The 15,955-nt window shown below is 48.1% G+C and overlaps 1 protein-coding gene across 2 annotated transcripts in view; it reads right to left on the reverse strand.

Annotated features, from left to right (window-relative positions):
- IQCH (IQ motif containing H) overlaps window positions 1–15,955 on the reverse strand; it is a 1,923,049-nt gene that overhangs the window by 423,374 nt on the left and 1,483,720 nt on the right. For both annotated transcript variants that reach the window (XM_069625132.1, XM_069625131.1), the window contains one exon: window positions 2,570–2,740. In XM_069625132.1, coding sequence (XP_069481233.1) covers window positions 2,570–2,740 — 171 coding nt within the window. The remainder of the gene's footprint in view (window positions 1–2,569; window positions 2,741–15,955) is intronic.

Below are 15,955 nucleotides of genomic sequence, written 5' to 3' on the forward strand. Positions count from 1 at the left end.
CATCGACGACCGGAGCCGCACACTCCTTTGCCTAAGACTTTTGATTCACGGACGCACTCATCCGCACCGCCGCTCGCCTTATCCCCCCGGAGAAGGCCAGGCCGTCAACGCGCCGAGGAGCATCCGCCGGTGGGTTTCCCGCCACCCAACGTAGAGACGCCGGACGACTCGACGCCCTTGCGGAGCCACACAGTTCTGCACAAACTCTTTGCGGTCCTGAACTATCGACATCGAGGTGCCCCACACCGCTCTTCCTCGCAGGACGTCTTCGCTCCGCCGTCAACGAGCACCGCTGGGACCGAAGCTGCCTCCTCGATGCCGAGTTCACTTTCTTCGAGGGATCTCGATGATCCGTGGCTCCTGCTTTAAAGGGAACCACTCAAGAAGGATCAGTCGAGGACTCGTTGTCGAACTCTGCTATTCCAGGTACATTGGGGTGGTAGAAACATTGTAGAAGGAAATAAGACTTATAGAACAATATATGGACTGGACTTGTGATATATCTTTACTTTACAGGTTGCCCGGGTGGGGGTGGGGGGGGGAGGATCTCCACACAGAGCTGTGTCTAGGTAACAGGGCCAGTATTTTGCCAATTGTTCTAACCAACTGCTTTCCTCCTATGTCTATTGTTGGTTACCTTTATTAAGTGATGTGTGTGACATTTAACGAGAGTACAGTTGATGCACTTTAATGAAATCTAATAATAATTGTGGTACCACTTAGAACTGTACATATTTGCTATTGTAGATTTACTGAGCACAAAGTGAGTTACTGCGATTGTGTATATAACCTTGAACCTTAATTATATAAAGACTGTTTTAACTAATACAGTGTGTGGACATTCCTTTGTGGGGGCTAGGGGACTACACTGTACTTAAGAACCAGCGTGCATCACCTCCTGAGAAGCTAGGCCTTGATTGCTCGTCCATTGCTACCAACAATAGAGAATCTTGGCTGCGGTCCTCTGTGCCTCTCCTCTACCATATAGAGAGCAGAAGTACAGACCCACCCTTCAGTCTTTACAGTGCTGTTGAGTAAGAATGACGCATAATTTGCCCTTCCTGAGACCGAATGCAAGTAGGATGTGAAAGGGCGGATTCTGTGGGTCATTCAACCACTATCTAGTGGGTGGAAGTGGTTGGAAATGAGTCCAAAGCTATTAGTAGGTGAAAAGTCATGAATTGATGGATCTCTTAAATTGGGGATTGTGGTCTATGATTCTCATCTCTTTGGGGAGAGTGTTAACACAAGGTTTGAACTGCAAGGGCTTCATTGGATCCGGAATGGCGCAAAACCAACCAACTACAAATGAAGCAGTGTTCCTGAGGCAAGCAGAGTGCATGCAAAAGAAGGACTGAGGTTACGGGGCATGGCGCTTCAGTATTTAGTAGCCCCAAAAGCATGCCTGGAAGAGGAGAGCAGAGACACAGAGGGGAGCTAACACAAAGTAGCATTGCATCCCCCCTTGTGGCAGAAAAGTTTCTGACTAGCAGCTGCGCTGGGAGATCAATATTACAGATGAGGAAACCGTGGGATGAAGTAATCAATTAAAAGTACATTTTATTTGGATTGAAAATAGCTAAAAATTGTTCTGTATGTAAAATTGCACCTGAATATTATACCTTGGGTGGCGTTTGCAGCCTAGAGGCAGGCTATCATCAAGCAGATATCTTTTTGTGATAACATGTACACAATTATTATCCATTTCGCACTGGATCATCCCCTCCTTGAAAAAGGCTTATATTCAGTGAGCTGAAGAAGCATTAGCCTCATCAATAGCTACTGTATTAGCATTTTCAAGCATTTTTAATCTTCCATGGAATACAAAGCATAAATATGTAAATATGGTTTCCTACGCTGCTTTTGAATATTAGAAAGATAAATACTCCTAGTAAGGGCCTCAAAATATGCGCTCTCCACTAGCTAGTGATCATTGGCTCTTGATGAGTAAGAAATGCTGTACATTTTTATGCCTAGTTAGTAGCTTTCAACTTGAAATGTTTACCCCTGTTTTAGTGTATTACATTTTTTGGCATTTAGTTATTCGAGGTACCATAAAACAAGACTTTCCTTACACACTTGTGTCAGATCTTGCGCTAGTTATACATGAACAATGAATTATCTATATGAAAGATGTTAGATGCGTGTCACATTTCTGGTTTTAAAATAATGTAATTGATGAGTCAAATATTGTTAAAATATTTTTTTGTTTTTGAATGTTATCTAGTTGTTGATTTTAGGATCAATTATATTTATAATTGTTATACTGTACCTGCTCATGTGTTTTGTGGGTATTTTATCTGCAACAGACAATTAACAAAAACTCCAACAACGTACCTCAAGTATACCCTGCAGCATTTCTTGGTATTCATTCCATTACCAATTCCCATATATAGCCCTGTCAACGGACTTCGAAAAATGAAAACTCTAGACAAACAGATAAAATGGTTGACAGATAGGCAGAGAGAGATTTCGTGGACAACGTTCTGCATGTCCCAGGGCACAATGAGATACACCAGCCAGCCCAGGCCCCGCCACAGCCTCTCTTCAAAGAGTGAGATGCTCTCACCTGTTCTACCTGCTCCTCTCGTCGATGTCTTGGGCGCTCATGTGCCTTTGGTGCTGATGGTACCTGGAGACTAGTAGCAGCACTATCCAGTGTCCCATTCGTCATGTAGAGCATGAGCTGAGTGAGGGCCAGCTGGGTACTGTAAGAGAGGTCCAAATCCGTTGCCCACACCTGATGTATAAAGCCAAAACAATACAAGAGGGTGAGAAGTATTGAGACACAGCCAAGCAATGTATTAAACAGATGTAAACTGGTCGGTCAGGGAAACAAATTTGCCTTCGTGCAGGAGGCTATGGAAGGACAGCCCAAATCTAGAAGCTGCTGCCAACCTGATCTTATAAAAACATGTGTGATCGGCAATATGGCCCTCCCCATGTTCCTGTTTCTTGCCTGCTCTTTACAACTATGCAGCATTCAGCTTAACATTTGCTTACCCAGTACTGCACTCTTTCTTTTCCAAGCCATGATGAATAAAGTCAATTTTCTTCTGCACTACCTACAAGTCACTGCATACAGGTAATTTACATTCAAGTCTCTATGTATCAAGAAAACATGCATTTATCCATCATGATCCCTGAGCTCTGCATCTAATGCATCTTCAGACATAGATGCAGCGCTATACATCTACAGACTCAGGAGGCTAATCAGGAGCAGAATGCAGAGGGGAAGACGAGTGGTGCAGCACCAAATAAGAGTGCAGCTCCACAGCAGAAACACATTGAAGCCTAAGGCCAAACTGTCACTTTTCCATTCTTCCAAAGAACTTCCACATAATATTTATCTCTATTTCCGCCTCTACTTATGAGTGGGTTTGAGGGTGTGAGAAACACTGGGGTCTCTAGCATGTAGACCCAGAGAATCCTCTATTCAGGTGGCCTGGGGAGGGCCATCGCTGTTGGATCCCAACCCTGGAGGTGGACGAGTGAAGGAGGATCATCTAGGTTGGGGAGTCCAGGGTTGCACTCATGGGAAAACCCCAGGTGAGACGCGGTATCCCAATGGGATGATAGGCAAGGAGGAAAATCCCTGAAGCCTTCATGGAATTTGCAGGTCCCACTGTCCCTGATCGAAGAGGGAGGAGGAAATAACATACCAGAAAAGAAGCAGGCAGTGAGGAGGGTCAGTTGAGACAAAAGCATGGCTTTGACCTCAAACACCTATTTGTCTTCCCCCATTTCAGACGATAAGGGGTGCTGTCAAAACCAGTACTTTCATGGCAGGGTCCCAGGGCTAGGGAGTAATTAACCAAAAGCGGAATCACCTCTGTTGTATAAAAACAGGGCCTGGGGATTCCCCGCTCTCCTCGGTCAATCACCCTATAATTAATCTGCTTATAACTATCAATTTCCGTTTTGTCCCGTCTCCCCCCTTCCCCATTTCCAAAATGTATTGGGACGAGGAAGAGGCAACTGGGAGCTAGAAAGATTACCCATAGGAACATTAGTGTGCAGAGGAAGATTACTGGAGAGGCCTACACTACACACCACTAGGCCGTCCCTTTAATTGAGTCAGGCAGGGTCAGGCATTTGACACTAACCATACACACCTGACTCCAACTGACCCTCAGTTACGGTATAAAAGGTGGAAACGAATGAGCGAGCTGGTGATGCTGGATGGATTGTGGAAGCCAGGGAACGGGAGACTGCAGCAGGAGGAGCCCGGAGAATCCGGAGGAAAACGGGGCGACAGGACGCTGACCCGGTGTGTCAGAGGGGTTGCAGCGTGGCGAGGGAGCCGTGTCGTTCCTCCGGGACGTGTGCAGGTCCCAGGAGTGTCTGAGGGGCAGGTGGGGAGACCCTGACCTCGACACACACAAATACTGAGGAAAATGCCCACCAGCGCCATGGTACTCGTTGACTTTCATGAGAGAGAGAGAGAGAGAGAGAGAGAGAGAGAGAGAGAGAGCAACTCAGTAGCGTGCAGGTGGCTCGAGCAGTAGCAGTGGAAAGTGCAAGCGGCACGATAACTGAAAAGCAAGAGAAAGCAAAAGAAAAAAGGAGCGCGAGAGGCAGAAGAAGCAGAAACAGTGCGCTGTGACGAAAAGAAAGAAAAGAGAGGGTGTGAGCAACCCGAAAGAAAGAAAGAAAGAAAAAGTGAGAAAGGTGCAGGCAACAAGAGGCACAGAAAAGACAAAAATTGAAAAAGGAAAGTGTGTAAGAGGCACATAGAGAAAAAAGGTGCCAGAAGGAATACAAAGAGTGTACGAAGAGGGGCCAGTTATCAGAGTGGTCGTGGATGGGAAGGAGCAAAAGCCCTGTGCGTTCTTGAAAGTCTGTGATACCGACCCAGAGTTGACCAAAGGAGGTGTACAGCGCCACTTGATAGAAGGTGGAAAAAGGGGGAGCTACACAGAAAAAAGTGGGAGCGAAATCCTCCAAACTGAAGAAAAAGCTGTTGAACGCTCACAAGAAAGAACAGTGCTTTCAGAAGAGCATCCTGACAAGGTGAACTTTTGATGTTTTTTGTTTGTGAACTTTTAAGTGAACTTTTTGATACAAGAGGTATCTATGATTGGGGAAGGGAATCCTGAGAGTCCCAAAGGAAACTGTGAAAGACATTGGTGTACGGAGAAAGACTGAGGTTTGGTGAAGGGAGCCCTGAGAGGCCTTAAAGGAGTTGGGCACCTTCATTTAAGACCAGAAGGAGCCTAAGTTTGAGGGGAGGAGAGACAGAACCCAAAGGAATTATAAAGAAGAGTGTGAATCCTTTTGAGCCAAATAGGCCTAAGCTTAGGGAAAGGAACCCCGAGAGGCTCAAAGGAAATTCTGAGACATTGTTGAAAAGACAGAGGGGTCAGAGCTTGGGGAAGGTAACCGCAAGAGACCCAGAGACATTGTAAACTGTATGGTCCTGCTACAAGAGCCCTACCTGGAAGATCCCAAGGCCACCCCTTTTTGCGTTGAACTATTTTTAAAACTGGCCTGACGGTAAGGCTATCCGATTCTTTTCGAATCACCATTTTTCTTTAAGACCACCTAACATTACATTTGTTTTAAGTGTGAGGGCAAGTATAGGTTTTGACAGAGACAGACTTTGGATTTGGATTTACAGACATCGACGGCTCTTAGAAGCATCAGTTGAGGGAACAACCCCATTAGAGTTAGGGACGGTTAGGCATTACACCAACCCTACAAAGTTTTATAATACGTTTTCAAACTGTTACGTTTGAGTCTGTGTCTCTCTTGATACCATGCCTGCTTCATGTGGGCCATAAATATTTTTAAGAATCAAACATTCTTTTTTTTAAATTGTATTTAATGCTTCTGGCCAACAATCTAGCCTTTTGCATACATATTACAAAAATGTATAACCACATTATAAAAACAATAATAATGCAATATACATTTAAAATAAACTGTAGAGGCCACCAGGGGGTGCCGAGATGTGCTGAAGCGTCTCAGTCAGTCTCCTCCCCGGGGCACCTGAATTTGGGATCTGAGACCCCCCAGATCCTGTGGTAGAGGATCCTCTACCCCCCGGAGGTTGTGTGACCCCCCCCCATGCAGCTGTTGTGCGCAGTCCCGGTATCTGAGGTGCCAGGAGACCCGAGATTAGAGCCGGTCGTCAGGCTGACAGCAGGAGCTGACAGGAGGCTGTTTCCGCCAGAGGGCCCGCAACCAGTTAACCTGCTTCGTGGTGGGGGAAGGGCCGTTGCCTGGCCTGCGGCAGCAGTAAACTGGACTTGTATTGAGTGAAGCCCTTTGTCCGGACTGCGGGACTTGGGCGGCAGTGTGTGACGGCGGGCTGCTGCAGCAGCGCTAGGAGAACTTTGAGCCTGGTTGCCTGCGGACCCAGAGGTGGGAGTCTTGTGTGTGGGGAGTGTACGTCGGACCTCAAGCCCCCACCCCCGAGGTTTGCGCTCCTCAGAAGCACGGTCCCGTGCGCAGTGAAGCCCCAGCTTCCCCCCACGCCTCGTAGACTTTCTTATCAGAGACTCCCATGCGGGCAACCGAGGGACTCCTCTACACTGCTGCATGATTGGAGCCGACAGTGATCAGCCGAGCAAGATTGGAGAAGTTATCTGGCTCCTAATACGTGGGCTGGAGCGCAGGAAACGGAGGCTCATCTAGCCGGCCGGTGACTCGCTGCAACACCTTCCGGGTGCGGAGAAGAGGAGTGTGGGAAGCAACACCTTCCGGGTGCGGAGAAGAGGACTGTGGGAAGTGGCCGCAGCAGTGGATTGCCCCCAAGGGCTGTGGATTTTCAGATTCTCTGGCCATAACATCTTGGGTTCGGAGAGAGGTTGAGAGCACCGCTGGGGCCCCTGGATTGAGAAAGTGCTGGAGAACTCCCCCCCTGGGGGGGGTCAAAGCAGAGAGGTTCATGTCAGCAGGTGGGGTGCTTCAGCGTCCCTGAAGAGCGAATCTACTCCAATTAAGACCGTCCTGCATCAAGACAACGGTTTGCCCCCCGCCCTCACTCCAGGCACACCTCCCCAGGACGTAAGGCAGTAGCCAGTACGTGCGCCCTGGTGGAGGATTGCAACAATGGGGCTGCCTAGGTGGCCCGTGGAGAATCGATCAGGGCATTGGTGCAGCCTACAGGGGAGAGAAGATTCTAATAAGTAAGGAGGCAGAGACCGCTACACAGTGCCTGCGTGAGACGGTGCAGGTAATCTGACTTCAAAGGCAAAAACCTGACTACTGGGCGTCTACCAGGATCGCCTGAGACTCTTTAGTGGTGGAGTCTTGGAGCAGGTGAGGGTCTGCCCCACCCTCCCCCCCAAGACACTGTTAAGGTGTGTGTGTGTTGGGCCCTACACCTTCCCACCCCCACTCGCAGAGAATCTCTACTTTGTGCCTCATGGAGTAGCACCAGCCCCGTTTGCTCAGTTTGTATTAAGCCCCCCCCAGTTTGTGCATTGTGAGGTTATCATCTTTACCCTCCTGGCTTAATCTCCCCTCTGGACGTATGGGTACCTTGGAGCCTTGTGTGTGAAGAGTAAGAGCACCGGCCCTCATTCCCCCCCTGTGCGGTCCCGGCTGGCATCCACTCCCCCTTCCAACCTTTGGACTCAGAAGGGCAGAATCCAATTTGAGTATCAGAGTTCGGTACTGTGAGTGCCACAGCAGTTAGCCCTTCTGGCTCTCTCCAGCTCGCCACTCACCAAGGGTCTGTCTGGGCTGTCGCTCTTGCATCCCTGGTCGAAGCAATTGATTCACTACATCCCCCCTCTATAACTGTCTGTGGTCGAGGAAACCCTGGCAGCGTGCCTCTGAGCGTCTTGCCTAGTGACCATCTGCCAAAATCTGACTCAATATTTGCCTGACGGGAGCGACATATAAGAGAGAGGGGGTGTGAGTGCCGTGCAACATGCGGGAACCCAGGCGGCCATTTCTGAGTATCCAGGTCCAGCCGGATCCTCTGGTCTCTAGTACCGCCGTGGGGTCCGGGACATCAGTGGATTTTCTGTGTAGCCTGGCCTGAGGTTCCTTGGAGTCCCTCAAGGGTTTTTTCTGAGACCTTTCCAACGGCGGGATCTCAGTCTTGCCTGTGGAGGTACCTCTAGAGGACTCCCGTTCATTTTTTGATGGACTGGACGCAGTCCATACAAATGTTCTGGCGCATCCCCGAGCCGACAAAGGAAAGAGATACTATGCAGTCCACAAACCAACCAGAGGTGATGGAAGTCCAATCAATGAGCAGAAGTATGGCGACCCTGTTGGAGGAGATCTGTGGTTTTAGAGCAGACATCAGCAAAAGACTTGACTCATTAGACAAAAAGGTGGGTGCTGTTGACGACTGAGTCCAGGCCCTGGAGGCTAATCAAACTTCAATTGACCTCCTCGAGACTCAATTTGACATGCATCAGGCAGAGTTGCAGAGGAGAGGAGAAAGTTACCCTCAAACTTGATGATTTGGAAAACAGGGAGCAGCGCTCTAACCTGAGGTTCCTTGGTATTCCGGAGCAGGAGGGGGAGATGCAGGCAGATATCGCACGAGTGGTTAAAGCGATTATAAGTAAACTGTTCGATGAGGGAAACACCACCGAGCCAACGATCGATAGAGCTCATAGCGCAGGTGCTCTCGCTAAAGGCCCTAGATCAATCCTTGTGAAATTCCACTATTATTCTGAAAAAGCCAAAATCCTGGAGCTAGCGTGATTAAAAGGCCGCATCGAATGGGAACACTCTAAAGTTGCAATCTATCAAGACCTTTCTGCTCTCACCCTTTCACGTCGGAGACTGTGCAGTCCCTTGAAGAAATGGCTGCAATCCAAAGGAATGAGATATAGGTGGGGTCACCCATTTTCGATTTCTTTTGAAGTTGAAGGTAATAAATATTCCCTTGTTACGGAGTCCGATATTCAAAGAGTGACTCGTGAACTTTTGGGAGACTCCTCCTTGAACCCTGGTAAAGAGGGTGGGAGAGGGGAGGGTGTGGAACACCGTGAAGCTTCTGGGTTTGTAGAAAGATTTTGAATCTGAGGCCACAGGAAATATAGAAAGGTGACACCGCCCTCCCCTAAGCAGCCTGCTACTTGACTTGATCCTGTGGGTTTTTGCTTTGTTGCCTTGAAGGCTGCTGAGGGGAGACGCTCACTAGGGTGGCCACCCTAGAGTTCCCTGGGGGCACCCCGGTCTGCGAATCTCCGTGATGGGGGTGGTGATTGTTTCCAGTTGTTAAGTATTACTGGAAGGGAGGGGGGATTGAAGGGTGCACTTGATGTTGGTTCATGTGTTGGGGGGGGCTCAGAATGTTGTGGTTTCACTTGTTGCTGGCTGCCCTGGTGGAGGCGGCCCATGGTGGCCTGGTTGTGTGGCTATTTCAATGTTGCAGCTATTCCAGGCGCTCGGGAAAGAGGGGGGTGAGGGGAGGAAGGGTATGTTTGTTTGCGCCAACCATTTGGAGTATCTGCTTTTTGGAGTGGGATATACGTTACGGGGGACCGTTGGAGAATCAGCCATGAAGGGTACCTCAAGGGAGCTCATGCTCCCGGGGATTAAATTCTAGACTTGACTTCCCAGATGGCTGAGTTAAGTCACCCGCTGACAATGGGCTCTCTGAATACGCAGGGTCTCAATTCTCCTTATAAGAGGACTCTGGTGGTGAAGGAGATTAATAGGCTGAAGCTGGACTTTCTCTTTCTTCAAGAAACCCACTGGGTGAGGTGTGGTGAGCCCTCTCTGAAGGCTAGGTCAATACAGAAGGTTTTTCATGCGTCATCCCAGGCCAAGAAAAGAGGAGTGGCAGTTGTGATCTCCCAGAAAGCACACTTTACCCCTAAAGCCTAATGTAGAGATCTAGAGGGTCGTTATGTAATGGTTAAGGGGGAAATTCGAGGGGCCAAGGTGACTTTAATCTCTATCTGTGCTCCTAATGGTCAGGATCGCTTTTGGTCAGAGGTGAAGCCGAAAATGATAACGTTTACTGAGGGTGCGCTTGTGGTGGGGGCAAATTTTAATATGGTACTTGACCTGGCCTGCAACAGGTTGTCCGATCGAGTTAGCATAGATTCTCAGTTACAGAGGCGCTTGGCAGCCTCTTTCCAGACCACTAATGAAGAGTTAGGGCTCAGAGATTCTCACCCGGCCCGAGAAGGCCAGGAGCCATTATAGACTTTTTTTTTTAAACCTCATTCGACATTCTCTAGAATTGATTATATTTTTGTTGATAAAGGGCTCTACTGAATTATCTTGGAAGTGAAAGTGGAGGTTACCCCTTGGTCTGACCACAATATGGTCAAGGTTCAGTTGGGGATCCCCCTAAGAGCTATAGGGCCTGGGAGATGGACCTGCAATGATCTCCTGTTGAAGGACAAGGTGTTAGCTCAGTCCACTCTAGCTGCCATAAAAGAGTTCTTCAAATTCAATGACGATGGGCAGATGGGGTTGCAAGGGGTCTGGGAGGCCTTTAAGGCCACAATCAGGGGTGTTCTTATAGGACTGGGAGCAGCGAGAAAGCAGGAGAGGGGTAGAGAGGAGTGACTCCTTAGGGACAAGATCGAAACCATTCAACCAGGGGGCAAGTTAAAGTCCCAGATGTTCCCGGGGAAATGGGCTGAACTCCAGCAACTCAAAGCGAAGCTCGCTACTCTCCTTGTCGGGAGAACTGAGAGGAAGTTGTCCTTCCTCAAGCAAAAATACATGGAGAAGGGTAAGAAAGCCAACAAAATGTTGCCGTGGAAGCTTCGGGAGCTTAGAGAGAGTAGGAGGGTGGACGCCCAAGTCCTTTCAGATGGGGCGCGTTGTAGGGAAGACCCGGGGATAGCAGACCAATTCTGCATGTATTATTAGCGCCTGTAAAAAACTGAATATAATGGGGACGGGGCAGATGTAGACAGTTTTCTAGATGCTTTGCCAGTATCTTACCTCCCCCCTGAGAAATCTGACCCTCTAGAGAGGCCCATTACGCCCCAGGAAGTGATTGATACTATCGACTCGATGAACTCAGGTACCACCCCGGAGGATGTTGGGTTCACGGTTTTCTTTTACAAATCCTTTTGCTCTGCCCTTGCCCCGTTTCTGTCTAGACTCTTCAACGGTGTCCTGGACTCAGGCCATCTCCCACAATCAATGCTTTCAGCCCGTATTGTTGTCATCCCGAAGGGAGGTAAAGATCAGAGAAAATGTCAGTCCTACCGCTCTATTTAACCTGCTCATCACGGATGTGAAGATACTAGCCAAACTTATGGAGAATAGGCTAGCCCAACATCTTCCGTCATTGGTTCACGGCGATCAGGTGTGTTTTATTCCAAGGAGGCAAGGAGGAGATAACATCAGGAAGTCGCTGGGTCAGATGCACAAAGTTGCCCTTACAGGGGAGGAGCCCTATCTCTTGTCATTAGACTCAGAAAAGGCCTTCGACCGTGTTGAGTGGGCTTACATGAGCAATGTTTTGCAGAAAATGGGGTTGGGGGTGAGATTTTGCAGGTGGATTGCAACTCTGTATAGTGGCCCGACTGCCAGGGTGGCGGTAAATGGGGTTATCTCGGCTCCGATCTCCCTTTCAGGGGGATCCGGCAGGGCTGTCCGATTTCACCCCTTCTCTATGCCCTTGCGATGGAACCCCTAGCCATAGCAGTAAGACTCCATCAGGGGATTGCAGGGGTCCACTGTGGAGACCTTGATTTTAAGCTTTCACTTTTTGCGGACGACGTCCTGGCATATGTAACCAATCTCCAACACTCGCTCCCAAATCTCCTTAACCTGTTTCACGCCTTTGTGCATTTTTTCCAGGTTGAAGATCAACCTAGCGAAATTTTGTCTGATGCCTACAAGTAGAGCATATACAGAGGTGGAGGGGAAGGTCTCTTTGGGGGGTATTAGGATTGAGCGGGAGGCTACGCCTTACTTGGGTGTGCTGATTCCGAGGGACTGGACTCTACTCTTTGAAGTTAATTATCCCCCGTTCTTGCTAAAATAGTGTCAGATCTGTGGCGTTGGGCTCCCTTGACTCTCTCTTGGTTTGGCTGCTAGGCCATAAAGATCGCATATGGAAAATAAGGCACAATAACCATATACTATAATGACACGACACACGCGAGGTTCATTTTCCAAACAAGTCTGGTTTATTGCAAAGGTTTCTCAGTCGGCCGACTGGGTCTCAACACCTCACGACGTGTGTTCGCAAACACTGAGATGCGAGAGAGCGAGCAGCACTCAAGCAGCAATATATATACATTAGACATAATCTTTGTTAAGGCAATTTGATCCACCCACATACATGTCATACAGGCTAGGGTTCAGTGATTGACAATTATGACTATTATAACACGTTATGACAAGTTTTCATTCAGCCTAAACATAGTTATTTTAGCAAAGGCAGCAGAGACAGCTTTCTGTTATGGGAAACATAGAGCTCTGGCTTGGCAAGGATATCATGTTCTTAGCAGAGAAACATTCCTTACTACGTTATCTGTGTGTTTCGGCTCAAGAGCTAAGGGTCAGATAGTTCTGAAGCAGAACAAGTTACTTATCAACTGTAACATTCTTTCGACTGGATGTTCCGACCACGTATTCCTCATCTTAGATATATTCGGCAGCTTGCTGCTTCTTTCCGAAAAAATTTCAATAGAGGGTGCTGTGTTCGAGGCCGAGTAGTTGGTCCCTCGAAGGCCGCCGTCGACGTCATCCGTCGTATAAAGGGCTTGAGCCGCGCCCGTTGGTTCAGTTCTGTTTTTTTGATGTTAATGGTCGCATCAGTTGTATTTTGTGCCAGCAGATGTCAGGCTCTTAAGGAAGTACAAGTGCAAAAATCGAAAGACTGTACGGAGGGGTAGGTTTGGAGGGTCGATGAGGAATACGTGGGAGGAACATCCAGTCGAAAGAACATTACAGTTGGTAAGTAACTTGTTCTTCGAATGGATTGTGTCCTCCCACGTATTCCTCATCTTAGATAGACTCCCACAGCAGTTGTAATTTCGAGGAGGGAGTACCATAGTTTTTTTAATTATGTACTGAATGAAGGACAGCTTTTGCAAAATGGCCTCCTTGGTAAGAAGTGGTGCATAAACAATAATGTTTTGAAAAAGTGTGCATTGATGACCAAGTGGCCGCAGCACAAATGTCCTGCACTGGGACACCCCTATGAAGAGCCGTGGAAGTTGCTATGCCCCTGGTTGAATGAGCCCTTAAACCATCTGGAGGCTCCTTCCCAGCAAATTCGTAACATTCAGATATTGCTAGGATAATCCATCTGCATAATGTTTGTTTGGACGCACCAAGGCCCAATTTGTGTCCAGTGAAACTGACAAACAACTGATCTGTTTGTCTAAATCTTTCCAGTCTAGATATGTAGAAACTGAGAGCCCTTTTTGGGTCTAGTCTGTGGAATCTTTCCTCCTCTTTACTAGCGTGCGGAGTAGGAAAAAAGGATGGTAAAGTGATCTTCTGTGACAGATGGAAATCTGAAACTGTTTTAGGTAGGAAAAAAGGCTTGACCTTTAAAACAACTTTATCCTTTTGGAAAATCCTGTGAGGAGGCTTACAAGAGAGCGCCTGCAACTCACGCACCCTGCGGGCTGAAGTTAGAGCCACTAGTAAAACAGTTTTTAAAGTTAGTAGCCTTAAAGGACAAGAATGTAAAGGCTCAAAAGGGGCACACATAATAAACTTTAAAACTAAAATTAAATCCCAAATGGGAACTTGGAAGGGTGTAGGAGGGAACACATTTGTTAACCCTTTAAGAAATTGGATAACTAAAAGGTATTTTGAAATATGAAACTTCTTCTGAGGAGCGCTTGAAGATAGATAGCGCTGCCAAATATCCTTTAATAGTTCCAACTTGGAGCCCTGAGTTGGCTAAATGTAATAGAAAGGAACGCATCATTGGAGTGGTACATTGAAAAGGATACATATTCTTATCCCTGCACCAGTTACTGAATTTCTTCCAACGACACCGGTATAAGGATTTTGTTGCTGGCCTTCTGACCGAAAGCAAAATCTCCATAACGTCATCCGGGAGGTCCCAATCCTTATATCTCAACCTCTCAGAAGCCAAGCGTGAAGTTTGAGTGTCTTGACCTCTGGATGGAGAACCCGATCTTCCTCTTGCGAGAGAAGATCCTATCTTTGTGGAAGACGTATTGGAGGGCAGATGGACATGTCCAGAAGGTCCGGGTAACACGTCCTCCTGGCCCAATCCGGGGTAATTAGGATCATGGTTCTCCTGAACTTTCTCAACCTCCTGATTACTTGAGGAATTACGGGGACTGGAGGAAACGCGTGGAAACACCCAGTCTACTACGAACGCGTCCCCTAGAGCTTCTCTCTGGGGAAATTCTCTTGAGCAATACAGTTCGCACTTCCGGTTGGCACCAGTCGCGAACAGATCCACTTGAAGGGTTCCCCAATGGGAGAAGATCTCTTGAAGGAATTCCTGAGCTAGCTCCCACTCGTGGGAGACTGTGCTCTGCCTGCTCAGAACGTCCGCCGCCATGTTCAGCTCTCCGGCTAAATCAACTGCCGATAGAGAGATTCCTTCTTGCATTACCCAGAACCATAGCTGCATTGCCTCTCATTGAATCCCGAGGGCCCATTGCAAGGATCTCATTCTCAGTCGAGCCTCTGGCACCAGAAAAATGAAGGATACCATGAGGCCTACCAATCTTAGGAATTCGAACGCCGGTAGATGTTGGGCATTCTGAAATTTTATTACCATCTCGAGAATGTGGTGAACTCTTTCCTCGGGAGGCGAGGCTTTCCCTGAGGTGGTGTACAGGACCGCTCCGATGAATTGGAGTCTTTGGCTCTGAATCATTTGTGACTTCTTGTAAGTTAGGGCGAAGCCCGGTTTGTGTAGGAAGTGACAGGTCATGGCTTGATGTTCCTGAGCCCGTTCGGGTGAACTTGCCCTGATCAGCCAATCGTCCAGATAAGGGTAGATGTGAATCACCTCCCTCCCGAGACTCGCTGCCATCACCGCCATTAGTTTGATGAAGACCCTCGGGGCGGAGGTCAGCCCAAATGGCAAAACCCGAAACTGATAGTGAGATCCGCCAATTGCAAGCCTCAGGTACTTTCTGTTAAGAAAGGAAGAAGGCAATGTGCACGGAATCTCACAGTGCACAACTTTGAATCTAAATATGTGCATACAAAACCCAAGACTTGTGTATACTAAACCCAGGAGAAACAATAATACCTATATATGAAAAGGAATGTGGGGTAAGCACTTAGAACCTCCTTATGACTGAAAGGAAAATCGGCAAACTCCTTACCCACTATGCTATTACAGATACTGACAGCGCTAAACCCACGTAGAGGGCAAGCAAGGGCAGGATCTGTGAGCTGACACTCTGGATGATACTGTCACACCGCCCCCCGCACAAAAGACACGCCCCTCTATGTCCTCCTCTCAAGCAGCACTCAAATCCACACATCCCAACAGAGGTACCTTACTGCCTCAACAGGTTCCACACTGTAGGGCACGACATGGCACGCTTGACAAAACTGGAGTTTATCGCCCTTCACGTTTGTGGCAAGTTAATTGGAGGCTCCTTCATCACAAACAATCACGCTGTTCACGGAGGACTGTCCGACACAACATGGCGCGGATCACGTGACTAGTTGCCTAGCAATACTGCAACGCTTTGGTAACTTGCGTCACGTGACCGTTGTCACGTGTTTCCCTACGTCGGATAAAAGGAGTCCAGTTACTGACAGCCTTGCTTCACAGCTGTTCTTTTGGGATCACGTGTCGCTCGCGCTTCGTTCAGGACTTTTTTTCACTTTGGACCACGGCTTTTGTACTACGGATTATTCTTCGTCTAAACCCTGTCAACTTTGGAACTTTGGATATATTTGGCTGCCGAACTGTTTTCCCATAACGGACTGCCTCGTGTCTTGCCCTTACTTGCCTTGGAACTTTGATCATCTGTTGCCGACCTCCACGCTGCTCTACGGACTGCCTTGTGTCTAGCCCTTATTTGTTTTGGACCTCGGTCCT

Source organism: Ambystoma mexicanum, chromosome 11 (assembly GCF_040938575.1).
Source record: "Ambystoma mexicanum isolate Mex_15411 chromosome 11, UKY_AmexF1_1, whole genome shotgun sequence".
Classification (NCBI taxonomy): domain Eukaryota; kingdom Metazoa; phylum Chordata; class Amphibia; order Caudata; family Ambystomatidae; genus Ambystoma; species Ambystoma mexicanum.